The sequence below is a fragment of the Talpa europaea genome (genome assembly GCF_964194135.1).
Source record: "Talpa europaea genome assembly, chromosome: 1".
NCBI lineage: Eukaryota > Metazoa > Chordata > Mammalia > Eulipotyphla > Talpidae > Talpa > Talpa europaea.
The window spans coordinates 21,271,235-21,288,170 of NC_140073.1; the positions used below are offsets into that span (position 1 = coordinate 21,271,235).

The window sequence follows — 16,936 nt, forward strand, 5'->3', positions numbered from 1 at the left end:
TTCTGAGCAGATTATCTTTATCTTTTTTCTTGTACAACTGCAGCCGTATTTGTATATAATCGGCCATGAGATGATACACATCTACTAATTTCACCAAGATTTCCTCTTATCAAATACAATCATATTTCTCTAGAAATGTTTATTGTAGCCATTTTAAATGTATAATCCATCCAACTGTCAAAGCAAATACATGTTTCTATTAAGTGACTGTTAAACCCAAATCTTCATTTTTCCCCAAGGGAAATAGCATTAAAAGCCATTACTACATTATCTGCTATTGAAACCTGGACTATCGTTTTAAAAACATTAGTTTGTATTTGGCAATCTAGCACAGAATCTTTTATCCAGCAATGAGTGGGTTATGTGTGATACCATTCTTCACTTCACAGGCTGAGCATCTCCGGGTGCAGGAAAAGGGGCCCGATTCTCACAGATGAGCTTTCTCCTTTGCAGCCAAGTGACTCCCGGGCTGCATAAAGGTGTGAACTGATTTCTGTTTTAAAAGAGCAAGACCAGCAGGTTAACTCACTTGGCAGCTGCAACTTGGCATTTACTTTAGCTTCATTTGTACTCAAAAGAAAATAACAACTCAAAATCCATCCACCTTAAATATCCTATAGATTATAAAATGAAATGAAGAGTTTTGCAGATGTGCTCTTTAAATCTCAAGTGAGATTCTAAACAGCTGCTTAAGAAATCTAGTAGTTGTGCCTGAGGAGAACCATCATAAAAGAAAACTGAACCATGTCTAGTCTAATCAGGGACTCACATCCGTCTGCCATGATCAGGCAGCTCTGGGCTCACCTTAGAATTCATAGAGTTGTATTTGTCCAAATGAGCCTGAACGCGGGCCCCCAGGTCAGGATGGACATCACTGAAGTTCTTGACCTGAAATCAAGTAAAAATAATGCAAGCAATCACGACTCATCCCCAGTGTCTGCCTCACAGTGTTTACTCTGGGGCGGAAGGACCCTTCAGCAGGGGTTAGGACCACAGTGTCAACAGGGAGTAAATCTAGTGTCCAGTGAAAACCCGGACATATACTGGCTGAGCAACCATGGACAAGTCATTCAGCTGAACTTCAAAATGGGCACAATGGTGAAATCTACCTCACAGAAAATTGTGAGAAAGACACATATGTTGGGAGCTGCATTTACTGCATGTGAAAAGCTGACATCAAAGTAACTCCAACAAGTGACGGTAATTTGCATTAAGAAACGGACCCAGACACTGCCTGAATTGAAAGTGGGTATATAAAGATACTGGCATCTGCTGGGCAATTCCACATACTTCAAGCAGGAATTCACTGCAGAGAGCAGCGTGGGGTGCAGGGATCAATCCTGACCCTCACCGATGAGCTTTTTCCTTTGCCACCAAGTAAGGTCCAGGTTTTCTAAAAGTGGGAATCTCATTGTGTTTAAAAAAAAAAAACAAACAAAAAAAAAAACAGAACAGGCTGAGCCTGAGCAGAGAGCAGGAGATGGGGCACGAGGAACCCACATGAAGCCTTACAGTGTTAGCAAATGTGAGAGAAGAATGCCAAGGGTTCAAGCCCATTTTTTAGTGGACCTTTACTAGCTTCCACAGAATTGGCTATAGCCAAATTAAACAGCATAGAAAAAAATTGACCTTGAATTCAACTAAATTATCACACATTGGACAAAGAACTTAAGGATCAATGGAGATGCCATAAGATATCAGAGAAAATATTAGGAGAAAATAATCAGAGGTGGATGGGGAAGAGCACTAATTTTTTTTAAGTTCCCTTTGCACAATTACAAAAGGAAGGACGCTTTGTTTTCCCCATGAGGGCCCTCATATAGCTGCGCTCCCTTCTTGTGCCAGCAGATGTCGCCCTTCAGTTTACAAAGTGTCACCCACCGCTTTCTTCTGGATGAAAAGCTGTGCGTCTTTCAGGTGGCCAGCAATGTTCTCGCACAGGCGTTTCCTCTCCTCTTCATTCAGCACGGAGCAATAGAATGCCCTCACCTGCACATTGAACAGAGATGATGCAGTTTATTGTGAACATAATTCACCCAAAATACCACATTTGAAATGAAAAAGTAAGACTTTTCATTGACATAAGAAAGAAACGTCACTAGCATAAAGATGAAAAAAAAAGGTTTTGAACTCTAGGAATAATTTAAAACTGTAGTTGACATCTGTTTCTCACTTTTTTAAAATTTTAGCTTTATTTTTGTATGTGGTGTAAAATGTGTTAGACACAGTCATGAGGAGGCCACCCACACATGGGACCACCAAAGGGCCTCTTTTGTAGCCTCTAGGGAGAGAACAGACCGTAGGCAGTCATAGTGACGGGAAGCAGGGTGAGCACCTGACCCAGGGCAGGTCACTGAGGGCCGGCCAAAGGGCACGTGATGCAACCTAGGGTGAAAAGATTAGCCAAATCAATCTGAATTCTTCTCTCTAGAATAGGAGACACACATATTGAGAGACAAGGAAAAGATGGCTAAAGAAAAAAAAGTAATACAGAGAAAGAAGCCATAAAGAAGAATTTATCGTCATGACCAAGTCACACCAGTGATGAAACAGGAGCTCTGTGGCCAAGTGGAGAAAATAGAAGGCCAAAAATAAGCAATTGGTACCAGAAAGAAGGAGTAGGCAGATGGGGAGTAACAGGGTCATGTGACTGGTGTGCCTCATAGGGGAAAAACCCACACTCTTGCTACTGAGGCTCCAGTGCTGCTGTGAATCCAGTTCTCTAGCCCTTGAATTTGCATGTCCTGCCCAGATCCTTAGATTCGGTTTTACTTAGAGGTACTTATCTATTTCTTAGTTGGGGAAGAACTGCTTCCCCAACAGCCCTCATTCATATACCTTCAATGAAATTTGAGGAAACTGAAATGAAAACAAAGAGCAAAGAAATATAACTCTTCAACTCCATCTAACAAAGTGACTAATTAATGATTAGCGATATCTTCCCTGTTTTCAATTTAAGATATATTAGACACTTGAAGAGGAGGGAAATATGCCGACGTTGATAGAGGAAGACACTGTACCTGAGTGACATTATCCTCGTTGGCGCTGTTGTAGCGCTGCACGTCTGCAGAGTATCGAGATCTGTGCTCCAGGGCAGAGTGCTGGTGCTCCGGGGCACTGAAGCTGTTGGGGTAGTAATTGGGTGCACCGCCTTTAAAGGAGAGCCGTACATATTCACTTAGGGAGATGAATAATAAAACAAACTCGCAAATCGTCAATGAGATAAATTCAAGTGGCAATCACTCATTCACACACACCATATTATTTATAATATGTGCACCATATTATGCACATATTATTTTAAATGTCCCACATTTAGCTGCAGGCAGTACTCAGATTCTGAGAATACTGCCTTCTTCCAAATGCTTGAAGGGGGCTGTCTCACTTTCAGACTCAATAAAGAGATTCTCAAATTCCTTTTGAACACTTCAAAAGTCTAATCTACAGTCTTCTGAGACTTACCAGTACAAATAAATGTATACAAGTTTGACTAGGTGACCCAGGGATACATTGCAGATTTGAGTTTCACCTGCGCTTAAAATCAGTTAAACACTGAATCACAGAATCCTTGGGAGCAAAGCTCCACTCCTTTAACTGGAAGTTTGGAGCTCTGAGATGTTACCTGATGGCTGTCAGGTCAATTAGTGGTAAATCTGGGATTAAAACTCTGGGTTCTTTTGTCTCTTCCATTCCAGAGCACACTCATTTCCATTACAGAGCCGTACTCTGAGATTCCTTAAATGTTTTCAAAACTCATGGGCCATCGTTCCTTTATTGATTGTGATGACTTGGTTCAATTCTAGCTTCACTTTTACTTCCCTTCCCAGAGAGATATTTGATATTTCTAGTATGGTAACGCTTACTTACCTGGACTTAGAGGGGAAAAAAGTAATGACAAATACAGTTAAAACACTCTTATGACTTCTGGAATAATGTATAGGCTTTTTCCTTCACTTTGGCATATTTATTTTCCTAACTATACTCGACTTCAGTTTATATTATCAGAAGCTTGAATTACCTGAGCACACACTGACTGTGCACAGAAGGAGTGGCCTAGAAACATATTAAGTGCTTTCAACAAGCCAGTTTGGGTTGGCATTCTACTCAGGGCACTGCCAGAATCGATTATTCAAACAAGATAATCAAGAGGTATCTATACAGCATATTGACCAAGTGCTGGCAAGAAGAGGGAGGATACCATACTATTATGGAGCCCAATTATCACCCCAAGAAATTCATTCTAGGTCAGCCACATCTAAGTGAAAAGTAAAGTGCTCCAATAACCAGCCATCTAGAGTGGAATTCTGCATAAAGAATTGCCTCTTTGAAATGGGCCTATTTGAGTAATTAAAACATTCTATTTCCAAGTAAATTCTGACCTTTTATTCAGGTTGTCTTCAACTCCTGGGAACACTTTTTTTTTTTGGGGGGGGGGCGGACAAGGTGGGAAGAATTGTTTGTTTTTTTTTTTTAATTTGGGGGGTTACATTTTTGTTCTTCCCTATGTGCACATGTTCTACTCACCCTCCACCTAATCACCCGTGCCAGCACCCCATCTGTCTCTCTGTCCATCCCCTCTTTTCTTCCAGCACCTGAGAACCTTTAAGTTCTTTCATCAAACTTTAAGAGCACATTCCAAACACTCCACCTTTAAAACTAGGCAAAGGGAGTGTCAAAATACATCCTTAAAGGTTTGTTTCATGTGTATGCCACTGCAGTGGTTAGCACGAACAGTAAACGAGAAGGAATTACTTATTAATAAAGTTTCAAAATATACATGACACCCCCCGCCCTCCATACAGCCAGTCTCAATAACAAAAGGACTGAAAAATATGAATTGGGGATAGAAAAGAAAATTAGAATAAAACTACAGAAGATGGACACAAGAAGGCCCAGAGTCTGGCTACACTTGCCCCTCCTCAGCCCCAGCAGAAGTAAAAAGAAAAACAAAAGCTATGAACTCTTAACTTTTGCACTTCCAAGAGTCAATTCTGGTGACTGAGAGTGACTGAAGGAATTGCCGGTTTTGTGAAGCACCTTTCAAACCTAACCCCAGAGGTGGAGGCTATTCTACTATAACCAGTGGGAAAGATCTCCCTCCTGCCTTTAACTATCAATGGACAGCAAGGAAAGTCTAAAGGGGGCACTCTCAATAAAACACAGAAATATATAAAATACATTTAAAAGTAAGGAAAAATCCTCAGGTGTTAAAACCTCCTTGCTGGGCGGCAGAGGTGGGGGCGGGGGGCTGGGGGGGAGGGGGTCCCTACCCTGATTGTCGAACATGCACATGGGGCCATCGCGCTGGTAGTTGGCCAGTCGAGTGCGGAAGGGACAGTTCACAGGTATCTGAAGATAGTTGGCTCCCAGGCGGTGGCGGTGAGTATCAGGATAAGCAAAAAGACGGCCCTGCAGTTATAAAGGAAACAGAAGCTGGCTGTGTGCGTATAAACGCAAAGACAGGAATGATGATAAATTTTTTTTTTTTTAAGTGAGCCATGGTGTCTTTTTTTTTTTTTTTAATATTTATTTATTTATTTATACAAGCATTGGGTACAGTCAGAAGCGCGGGAGGGTGAGAGGATTCACCAGAGCCAGAGCAGGGAACAGAACAGACAGTCCAACAAAATACACTGCTGAGGGGAGCAGCGGGCGGCAGGAGAGGTCTGCGCACCATGTGGGACCCTCGCCAGCGGCCCGGGATTGAACCGGTGCTACTGAGGCTGCGGGCAGCTTCGCAGCCCAGCGCTCAACCACTGCACCACCAGGGGAGGCCCAACGATGATAAATTTGATTCTAAGATTCCAAGTACAAAGCACGCTGCGTGATCCCCACAACCCCTACCTGTGCCCCAGTAAAGAAGAGCAAAGTTTCTTGTCCCTTATGAAATGAGTTCTCCCTAAGTGAACAGCCCTTCATCTGTCATGCCTTTTGGACAGGCAAGTTGTTTTCGCATCTGTTCTAGATAATTATTCCTTATTTTTTTCTCAAATGACAAGTTAGTGTCCTGTCTTATACTATTTCCAATAATTCCCAAGGATGTAACTTAGGAGATGATACTGGAAAATAAATTTGTGAGAACCCAACTAACTGGAGTCATGAACTAATTCCTTCCCTCCTCCTTGTCCCACTCTGGGGGGGCAGGGGGTGATCAACCATTTGCTCTTCACAAAGAGAAAAGAATTTCTATGAAAACAACTGTGTAGGAAATTATTTTAAAATATAAATCCCATGTTGTGTTCTGGATTTAGCTCTGAAACCTTCTAGATATAAATCAAATATAAAATGATTTGATTTTTATATTTTATAAAACTGGTTCAAAGTGAGGGCCAAGGTCTTGAATCAAAGATTAAATTAAGTCGCCTGTTTACCAAGGCAGTAGGGTAGGCATTTTACTATTTCTTTAGTTAGTGCTAAACAAAAAGTAGTGTGATCGGAGCCTCCCCTGGTGGTGCAGCGGTTGAGCGCTGGGCTGCGAAGCTGCCTGCAGCCTCTGCAGCACCGGTTCGATCCCGGCCACCGGCGAGGGTCCCACATGGCATGCAGACCTCTCCTGCCACCCGCTGCTCCCCTCAGCAGTGTACTTCAGTCCTTCTGCCTGCTCTGCTCCCCGCTCTGGCTCTGGTGAATTCTCTCACCCTCCAGCGCTTCTGACTGTACCCAGTGCTTGTATAAATAAATAAATCTTTAAAAAAAAAAAAAGTAGTGTGATTAATTCTACATTAATCTTAGTGTCTATTTAAATATTCTCATTATTCAAAGCTCAATTCTATTAGCAGTTTTCTTTCATTGACTTTGAACCTGAAAGTCAATGGACTGGAATCTGAAAGAGTATTCTAATATCTCTAACCAAAATCTGGTTGGGCAAACTTAAACAATTATTTTGTATGAAATCACTCATATGAACATTCTTTTTTTTTTAAGATTTATTTTTTTATTTATACACTAGCTGGGATACAGGCCAGAGGTGAGGGAGGGTGAAAGGATTCACCAGAGCCAGAGCGAGGAGCAGAACAGGCAGACAAACCGAAAACACTGATGAGGAGAGGAGCAGATGTGACAGGAGAGGTCTGTCATGCCATGTGGGTCTCTCCCTGGCCAGTTGGGAATCGAACCTGCACTGCAGAGGCTGCGGACAGTTTCACAGCACTGTGCTCAACCTACTGCGCCACCGGGGAGGTCCTCATATGAACATTCTTAATCCAGTGTCTCATCATGATGTCAATAACTTCTCTGGGGTGAGGGACTCTACCTTCCATATTCATTCCAAATAGTCCAAGGTGATATTTAGGGGTTGGTCATGCAGCTGGACTAAGATCCACTTGTAAATTGCAAGTTGGTTGCCTCTTTCAGCTCAAAATAGACTAAGTCATGCTTTAACATTACCAACTGGCTAGAAGACACACTTAAGCCAAAAGCTGGATACAATGTCAATCACATAAATTTGGTTTTCTGTCACCTTATATTTATCAAACAACCCCAACCGGCTGGTCATGGGACACCCACAAAGTAAAGGTTGGGAAATGAGCACAGTGAGGCCATACCCTGACACCAACTTGAACCTAAGTCTCTGTGCCTGAGCTCCCTTGAGGGCCTGGGTGAGAAAACAGAACAAAGGTCTCCCCCAAGTCACCAGCCAACTCCTCACTCCTGGCAAACAGCAGAGTACAGTCCGCACCTGCACCTTCAGGTATTCGCAGGACTATTTCTCTGTGACTTGCAAAATTCTACCTATCCATTCCATCATGGTCTGGCTTACCATTTGGGGGGTCAAAGTTTAAAATTTACTAGCATGACCTTGTTGAAAGGTAACTGAGAACATGGTCAATTCGCACACCGCCTCCGCCAACCGAGCCAAAGCACTCATGAGCTCCCATCAGAGAGGCTTCCAAGTCCTAACTGACTCTCCACTTCAGTCCCTCCTCCCACGATGCCTCACCCTACACATTCTTGCCACCCTGCCAGAATCTGCCTAAGGCTCCACACAGATGCTTCAAACAATTGCTCACTGGTCTTTAAATGGCTAAATTTAGTCCCTCAGTCCCTGCCTGCTCTCTGAGTCCTGGCCAGCTGCATAGCACCTAAGTCACCTTTGGAGTCAGGGAAAAACTAGACTAGTGTGCCTTGGCTGAACCTATTCTTTTTTTTTTTTTTTTAAAGATTTACTTATTTATGCATACAAGAACTGGGGTACAGGCCAGAGGTGTGGGGGAGCATGAGAGGATTCACCAGAGACAGAGTGGGGAACAGAACAAGCAGATCCACTGAACTATACTGCTGAGAGGAGCAGCAGGCGAGTCAGGAGAGGTCTGCTGCGCCATGTGGGTAGCTCCCTGTCCGGGGATCGAACTCATGCTGCAGTGGCTGCAGTTATCTTCATAGGCTGTGTCTTAACCCCTGGCGCCACCAGGAAGGCCCTGAACCTTTCAAACACTTTTCTTAATTTTAAAAAAACTATAAAGCCAAAACAATAAATTTAAAATGTTTGTAAGACTGAAATGAATATTGTCAGAAACTAATGACTCATTTGCACTTATTGTCCTTCTTCAGGACACTCTCCCAGTTTCAATGAGATGCCTTATGCGTTTGTACTTTGCTATTGCTGCAGAGCCTGTTCATAGGTGATACAGCTCTTTTTCCCTGGGGTGGGGCCTCAATCCAAGGCCTCCATGCTCTTCAGCTTGAATGACTCAGTTGCTAACTGCCTCCAGGTCTCACTCTGGCCCCTCGAACCAAGGTGACCTGGATTCTTGTGAAAAGACTGTGCGTGACTTTGTACTCCTCAACCTGTTCCCACAGCCTTAGCCCTCCCAGGACAATCCTGCCTCACAGCAAATTCCAACAGCATGTCCTTCCCACAGCTCACTCCCTGCCAGCCCCCAGGCAGGAGAGGTTCCCACTGTCTTGCCTTCATCTGCTCCCCAGTTTCAATGCAAGTACTTGTGCTTACTCCCTGAAATCTGCTTCACTTCCCCTTTCTATTCCCAACCCTGTTTCCCTCTTTTTCTATTGTGCAAAAAGGAGTGATCTCACTTAATATATGCCAGATCACATATCTCAAAACTGAAGAAACTTTGTCTTATCCTAGAAGGAAGAACTGTACAAACGTCTACTCAAGTTTTTAAGGCCCTTCTGACATCAATGTCCCTGTCCAATTTTATTTCCTTGAATTCAAGAAAGAGCAAATTTTTACAGTTTAAATATATCCAGCATCTCAACAAAAACAAAGAAAATAATCCAGTCAAAAAATGGGCAGAAGAGTTAAAAAGAAACTTCTCTGAAGAGGAAATGCAAATGGCCAACAGGCATATGAAAAAATGTTCAACATCACTTGTAATCAGGGAAATGCAAATCAAAACTACAATGAGATAGCATCTCACACCAGTGAGAATGGCACTTATTAAAACAACTAGCAACAACAAATGTTGGCGAGGTTGTGGAGAAAAAGGAACTCTCCTGCACTGTTGGTGGGAGTGCAAACTGGTCCAACCACTATGGAGAGCTGTGTGGAGATTCCTTGCCCTACTAAACATAGAGCTCCCATATGATCCATCAATTCCACTCCTAGGTATTTACCCAAAGGACACAGAAACATCAATTCCAAAGAGCACCTGCACCCCTATGTTGATAGCAGCACTGTTTACAATAACTAAGCTTTGGAAACAGCCCAAATGCCCAAAAATAGATGACTGGATCAAGAAGATGTGGTACATATACACCATGGAATATTACTCAGCATTCAAAAAAGATAAACACATGCAATTTGCTGCAACATGGATGGAGCTGGAAGGGATCATGCTCAGCTAAATAAGCCAGAAAGAAAAAGAAAAATACCGGATGGTCTTACTCATAGCAGGAATCTAGAAAACTTAAATAAGGGACAAGGAAAAAGAATAACTATAAGAAAGAAAATATCAAAATCAACAAATAACTATGAACCAGAGATAGTCTATGGGGGGTGGAGGGCGGGGAAAGGAGGGCTTGGGGTCAAAATAAGGAGGCTGTAATTGTATGGGGAATATAAAAACAAAATTTAAATTAAAATATAAATAAAAAAGAAAGAAAATGCATACATTGTGCAAAAATGAAAAATGATGTTAAAAAATGTATAAAATAAAGAGCAACAATAAAAATAAAGAAAGAAAGAAATATATCCAGCATGGTCCACTTTTGTGCCTATTCTCACAGGCCTCTCTTGCCCCGTTTTACCTCTGTTGAAAATCAAAATCCAATTCATTCTTCAAAAGTCACTTCAAATGCTACCTCATTCTCAAAACTTTGTCCTCATCCTCCTGCCAGACAAGATTTCTCCTTCTGATGCACCATGTCATTCTGCCTCCCATCCTGGTTACTTTGTATTTTTTTTAATCAGTTACAGCACCCATGACAGCACCATGACAGTCCTCCTCTGCACAGAGTAGGTAGTCATTCCTTCTGTAAAATTGAACTAAAGCTAATGAAAGGCTTATTTTCTATAAAAGTCTTAGGTGTTTCCAAGGTCAAAGTAGAAAAGTTATTATTTAAACCACCAGCGTTGTTAGCTTGTTTCCATGGTGGGTGGCGCCTGACCTGGGATCACGAACTTAGGTAAGTGGCCGCAATCACTGTGGTCTGATCTAGCATATAATCTTTAACTTCTGTTTCATGCCCATAGTCCAAAATCACAAAAGACTGATTTATTACATAATTATTAAGCCAGTTATAACCCTACTGATTTCTGGTACCCCCCCCCAAAAAAAATGTTTCATGCTTTGTACTCCTGGGAAAGTATATTGAAGAGAGATTAAAAATGTGGAAAGTGGGCCTCCCTGGTGGTACAGGTGTTAAATCTCAATGCTATCAAGCTATTGCCACCCACTGTGGCATGAGTTCAATCCCTGGCCAGGGAGCTGACCCACATGGCACAGCAGACCTCTCCTGTCTGCCCGCTGCTCCCCTCAGCAGTGTATTTCAGTTAATCTGCCTGTTCTGCTCCCCATTCTGTCTCTGGTAAATCTTCTCACCCCCTGCACCTCTGGCCTACACCCCAGTTCTTGTATGCATAAATGGAAAAACAAATCTTAAAAAAAAATGTGTAATGCCTACAAATATTACCAGGATAAATGGTTAATCACTGCCAACACAAATTTGGTTTGTAAAAATAATCTCCAGATCTTTTTACAGATGGAAAAACTTCAAGCATCACCACAGAAAAGGAAATGAATAAAATCAGGCTGACCAAGGTCTTGTAATCAATAACTATATTCCCTCCCATCAGCTACAGACTGAACAAAGACTGCTTTCTTCTACAAATAACTGAGGCCTTTCTAATAACTCGTTTAAAATAAGATGTCAAAGCCTTAACATTTTGAAGAAAGTTGATTATGAAATTTGGTTTATCCTGTAATGCTCACAAAGGATATTTCAGTTAGTCTGACAGGAACTAAGGACCCAGGTTAACTAAAGTTTCTGTGATATTGTAGCTGATTCTTCATATAAGGTCATGCCAATTTACATCACGTGTGTGTGTGTATACATATGCAAGGATATATTCCTGCCTCAGAACATCTCAATCCACCAGGCTTACCTGAAGCATTTTGTCAGGACTGGGCTCAATGCCGGGTGGCATGTTGCTTGGATCAAAGGCCATTTGTTCAACCTCAGCAAAGTAATTAACTGGATTCCGGTTTAAGACCAGTTTACCAACTGGGATAAGAGGGAAGTCTTTGTGAGGCCAAATCTAAAAGTAATAATCATATTCACAATGACCAATCAATTAAAGGAAATTAAAGTATCCATAAAAAATATTCTCAAATATAATCAAGTCAGTGAAAATAATTATTTAATATACAGTAACAAGGCAAGAAAGGAAGGTAAATACACTGCTTGGGTTCAATCTTTCACAATAGTAAGTGGTAAATATTGACAGCTTCCCTGGGCAAAATTCCATCATCCTTTCAAACTTGTTCCCTGCTAACAACAATAAAGCAAGCCACAGAGATGAGCTTCATAAACGTATCAAACAGAAGCATGGAAGTAAGATGCAGCTGCACTCTCACTCACAGCCTAGGAAAATCTGAAGGGTATACCACTGTATCTTGTACTTTTTTTTAAATTAAATTTTTTTTAATAAGGTATGTAGAAAGTCTAAGATAATCCAGTTGTTCAATGACTCACCTTGGTAAGATCAAATGGATTAAACTGAAAATTTTCTGCCTGACTAAACGTCATGACCTGGATATAAAAAGTCCAGGAGGGGTAGTTGCCAGCGGCAATGGCATTAAAAAGGTCCCGGAGGCCATAGTCAGGATCTTCCTGGGAAATTCTTGCTGCATCTTCAGCCGAAAGGTTTTTGATGCCCTGGTCAGTCTACAGAATGAAAGAAAAAAGCTCAAACTGAAAGCGATTGGCAAAGTTATACAACTTCAGTCACTAATTCATTGAAGGATTTTGTTAGATGCTCAACCCAACTTTCCTTGGATTTTCCTTGTAATAATAATTCCACTATTCAAAAATGATGCAAATAGGAATTTATCAACAAGAAACACTACCTGAATACCCTGATTCCTTTAATTTTCCAGGAATCTATCTATACATTTCATATTTAAAGTCAGTCCTATCTTTCCTTTTATATAGTCTATAGTATTTGAATTTTTTAATTATTGACATAATTATTGACATGTCAATTTTTCAAATAACTGTATTTTCTGTTTTTCATCCATATAGAGAATGTTTCATTACTTCCTTCAGACAATCTGAAACAATTGTTTTTGTAAACATATACATAACATAAAATTTACCATTTTAGGTATTTTCAAGTATTGAGTTCAGTGGATTTTTTTGAGTATATATTGTGAAATAGTTACTGGGTCAGATGGTAAACCTATGTTTAACTTCTTGAGCAACTTCAAAAATGTTTTCCAGGTTGGGTATTATTTGAATTTTTAAAACCATGTTACTATCCAAATCATAAAAAAATCAAAATATTTTCAATATTTTTAAAATAAGCAAATGACTAAAGGACTTCCCACTTTCTACATGAAATGTTTTAATTACCCATTTTATATAATAGCTCAAATCAATTACTCATGCTTAGTTAGTATTCCTCCACCTTCATACCTTCTTTTTTAAGTTTTTTAAAGATATCATACAATTATAGTTCATAGAGCTGAAAAGAACTTTCGGACAGCTGCTTTGAACCAGTTCTGACTATGACCACATGAAATCAGTATTCTGACTTTCCAAACAAGCCAGAAAGGCCCAAATAACTTCAGTCCCTTTCACAAGTACTCCCATTATCACATGATATTGCCCCTTAATGGATTTCCCATGTTTCTTCTTCTGAAAGATCCCCAACAAGTGAAACACCATCGAGAGATTTCCTTAGTAAAAGTCAACTCAAGAAGGCTGGTACAAAGAGAAACCCCAAATATTTCTGAATAGTGACAACATTTGAACCCTCTTCCTTATTAGGAATGAAGCTACATTTGGGATTACAAAATGGAGATTACCATCTACAGGTCACCCAAAGAGCTAAATTGTACAGTAATACAATAACTTTCTGGTTTTCATTGAATCCCTTGGGCTTAGTATAAAAGCAATATTAGGTCAGAATAATCCAGACAAATTACCTCAGTGCCTTGGGATAAAGTAACCTACAAGAAATCCAATCTTTCCAGGACCATGCACAGGTGATATTATTATCCCAATTTTACAGCAACAAAACTGGAGTCAGAGAACTTTTTAGTAAAATGAGTTATCTACAAGAAGGAAGATTTGAGTTCAAACTGATCTAGCTACAGAGCCACCAACCATCCTGCATGTCCCAGACACATCATTTTGTGACGTCACACTGCTCTTTTTGGTAAGTATAAGTCAATCCAGGCAAATAAAATTTGACTATTAACAGCAGCTGTATGCTCTTATCATCTGGCCACATGAAAAAAAGAAACCAAAGAGAGAGAGTTCCACCTGGGCAGCATATTCACTCAGGAGGTGGCCAACAAAATATTCAAGATACTGATCAACCAGATCAGTAGTTCCCACCCTTGGAAGGGGCAGGGGGCTAGAGATAAGGAAAAGGTGAAGAATGCTGTGATCTTAGCCCAATCCTCAAGAACAGTAAGAAGACTTGGGTGATGGGAGCTTTGTCTTCCCAGAGCCCCATGCGCAAAGGCAACATATACCTTATAATGGAACTTGCAATAAACCGCCTCTCCCTTTGCATTAACCAGCTTGAAAGTATGTGATCCATATCCATTCATGTGCCTGTGTCCATCCGGAATCCCTCGGTCACTGAACAAGAAAGCAACCTAAGGAACAGGGAAAAATAAAACCAAAAATCTATCAGTTTAAATCAAGACATCTTAGATTTTTAGGACACTCCTAAGTTTCCAGAGAAATCTCCTTATTACATAGAACATGTTAGTCCATCAAATCACCCATAGGAAGGGTTACCATTATAATCATTTATAAAAAATAACAAACAGAAGAATTTTAAAGCAGTATGATATGTACATCATTAACTGCATGGATCAAAATTTATTAAAAAAAAAAAAACTATAACAAATCTGAAGCTAGCCTAACTTATTATTCACATTCTATTTTAATAACAAATCTCCTATTTGTTATTAAAATAAATACAAATAGTTTTACTTCATACTAGAGATTTTAATCCTTAACATTGCTAAATATCAATAATGTTAGAATGGAGGGAGATTAACAAAATCAATCATCATAAAACTCTTACAAGATTGAGAAATCTGAGGAAGGCTCCCATAAAGGTCAGAAATCAATTCAATTAGCCAGAACCGGGAAAACGCATCATGAGGCATAACTCACAGCTCTATCTAAGATGATACACTATGGTCAAAAAAGAAGTGTCCCCACCTGATGCAGAGACTCAGGACGCAGGGTCCAGAAGTCCCAGGCCATGTCTGCATCCTTCAGATGTGTCTGAGGGTTTCTCTTCTGGCTATGGATAAAGGATGGAAACTAATGGAAAAAGAGAGAAAAAAGATACCAACACTAAGTTTATGAGAATTATAGTGTCTTACTTTACACTGATGATTACTAGGTTTGTGGATTATAATTCTGAACAGTTCATCCTAGAACTTTAAGCTGTCAACCTTAAAATAAAATGAACTCAATATATGTAACTAGCACCAATGATACCCTAAAGTATTTAAAATGTACTCAAAGTTCTAGTATCTATTTAAGGAATAAAATGTACAAACACACACACACACACACACACACACACACACACACATCACTCCTGCTTACTCAAGAGTACGTGGACACCCTTGGTCTGCTTCTAAGGCAAAACCTCTCCATACTGCACAAGGAAAGCTGGACTGTTCCCATTAAATCAATGAATCTTGCAGTACCAAATCTAACAACTACTGCTGTTATCCAATCTTATATGGAAATCTAGCCAGTCCAAATTTTCTTGTGTCTGCCTTTCCTAGTGCTTCTCCTCAAATGCCAAATCTATAGAGAGAATTTTAAATCAATTTAAATCATCAAACATCTATGGAAAGCAAATGCCATATCACTTACCAATAATGGGTCTCTGATAAAGAAAATGGGAGTGTTATTTCCAACAAGATCCCAGTTACCATCTTCTGTGTAAAATTTCACTGCAAACCCGCGAGGGTCACGAACAGTGTCAGCTGAGCCAGATTCTCCGGCTAGAAGATTCAAATGAGGAAAATGAGACATAAAATGAGACATCTCTCCTCCTCAACCCACTTCCAGGAAGTGAGCTAGTACTGGGTTATTATTCCTACCACCCACCAGATAATTCTGTCTGCAAATTAAACAAAAGAATTAATTGAGAATAATAAGAGAGGATCTGTAATAACAGCTGAAAAGATTATCTATATAAGATAGACTTTGTTCAAATAGGTAATTAAAATTTGAATTAAAATAAGGGAAGAGAATAATTACAAAGACTAACATAGTAAATGAAGAGAATAAGTGAGTTGTCAAGATTATGAGGTTAATATTAAGAAAATGAATTAAAATATAGCTTCTTATTCTTAATTTATTTTTGCATTAAAATTTGAAAATGCACAAACACCACCATAGAAATATAATGAATCATGCATTGTATGTCATGACATAGTATGACAGATCTATTTCTTACTATCTCTGTAACACAAGAAAAATCACTTAACCTCTCCGAAATAGAACTAATCCCACTTTGCAGGGCAAATCTACAGATCAGCAAGATTGTCTGCAAAGCATCTAGTGGCACAGAGTAATTCTCAGTAAAGGGCAGATATTATCAAAGTTATTGAGCAAGATTCCCATTCTGGACTTCCTTTGGAAGCAACCACATGGAAGGAAATGCTTCCCAAATGTTACAGAGTTGCAGCAACAACCTCGGGATAAGTGTGATTTCCTAAAACTTCAACAGACAGAATTATCACTAACTTCCTCCATGTCTGAAAGTATTTTTTCTACTATAAAACTTTACTATAATTAGCAGAAGTGCTGATTTCCTGGTAAGTTTTTTCTTGACATTAAATGAGGAATGCCACAGATAAGAAATGGCTGAGTTAAATAATACCAGTCATACAAACGGACCGACTTACCAACAGTGGAAAATCGAACTGCAATGGGAGTCTTCTTTCCAATATGCTCAAACACCTTGGCCTTGGAGTATTTGGTAATGTCATGTGTGACCTCAAAGTAGCCAAAGGCACCTAGTGAGTAAGCCACAGAAATCCTCATCGTGAGACCATCACTCAGACCAGCAGGTCTTCAATAGGCATCTGGGTGACAAGCAAAACTGATGGCTTAGTCGTGGCCTGTGGGAGCTTCCCTTAGGACGGGAAGAGGAAATGTCCAAACACAAAATGATGAGTAAAATGCAAAGCCCTATTATCCCTCCGTGCTAACCTGAATGGGTCACAGGGAGAGCCAAGAAGAGGAGGATATGAGTAGGGCT

General features: G+C 40.2%; 1 protein-coding gene across 1 annotated transcript in view; it reads right to left on the reverse strand.

Annotated features, from left to right (window-relative positions):
- Window positions 1–427: 427 nt before the first annotated feature.
- Window positions 428–16,936, reverse strand: part of CAT (catalase) — a gene marked incomplete at both ends in the record, with an annotated part of 29,256 nt that continues 12,747 nt past the window's right edge. The window contains 11 exons of the mRNA XM_084230527.1: window positions 428–493; window positions 805–888; window positions 1,882–1,989; window positions 3,021–3,151; window positions 5,271–5,409; window positions 11,567–11,719; window positions 12,157–12,348; window positions 14,166–14,291; window positions 14,869–14,973; window positions 15,541–15,671; window positions 16,581–16,691. Of these exons, the coding sequence (XP_084086653.1) occupies window positions 428–493; window positions 805–888; window positions 1,882–1,989; window positions 3,021–3,151; window positions 5,271–5,409; window positions 11,567–11,719; window positions 12,157–12,348; window positions 14,166–14,291; window positions 14,869–14,973; window positions 15,541–15,671; window positions 16,581–16,691 (1,346 nt within the window). The remainder of the gene's footprint in view (window positions 494–804; window positions 889–1,881; window positions 1,990–3,020; window positions 3,152–5,270; window positions 5,410–11,566; window positions 11,720–12,156; window positions 12,349–14,165; window positions 14,292–14,868; window positions 14,974–15,540; window positions 15,672–16,580; window positions 16,692–16,936) is intronic.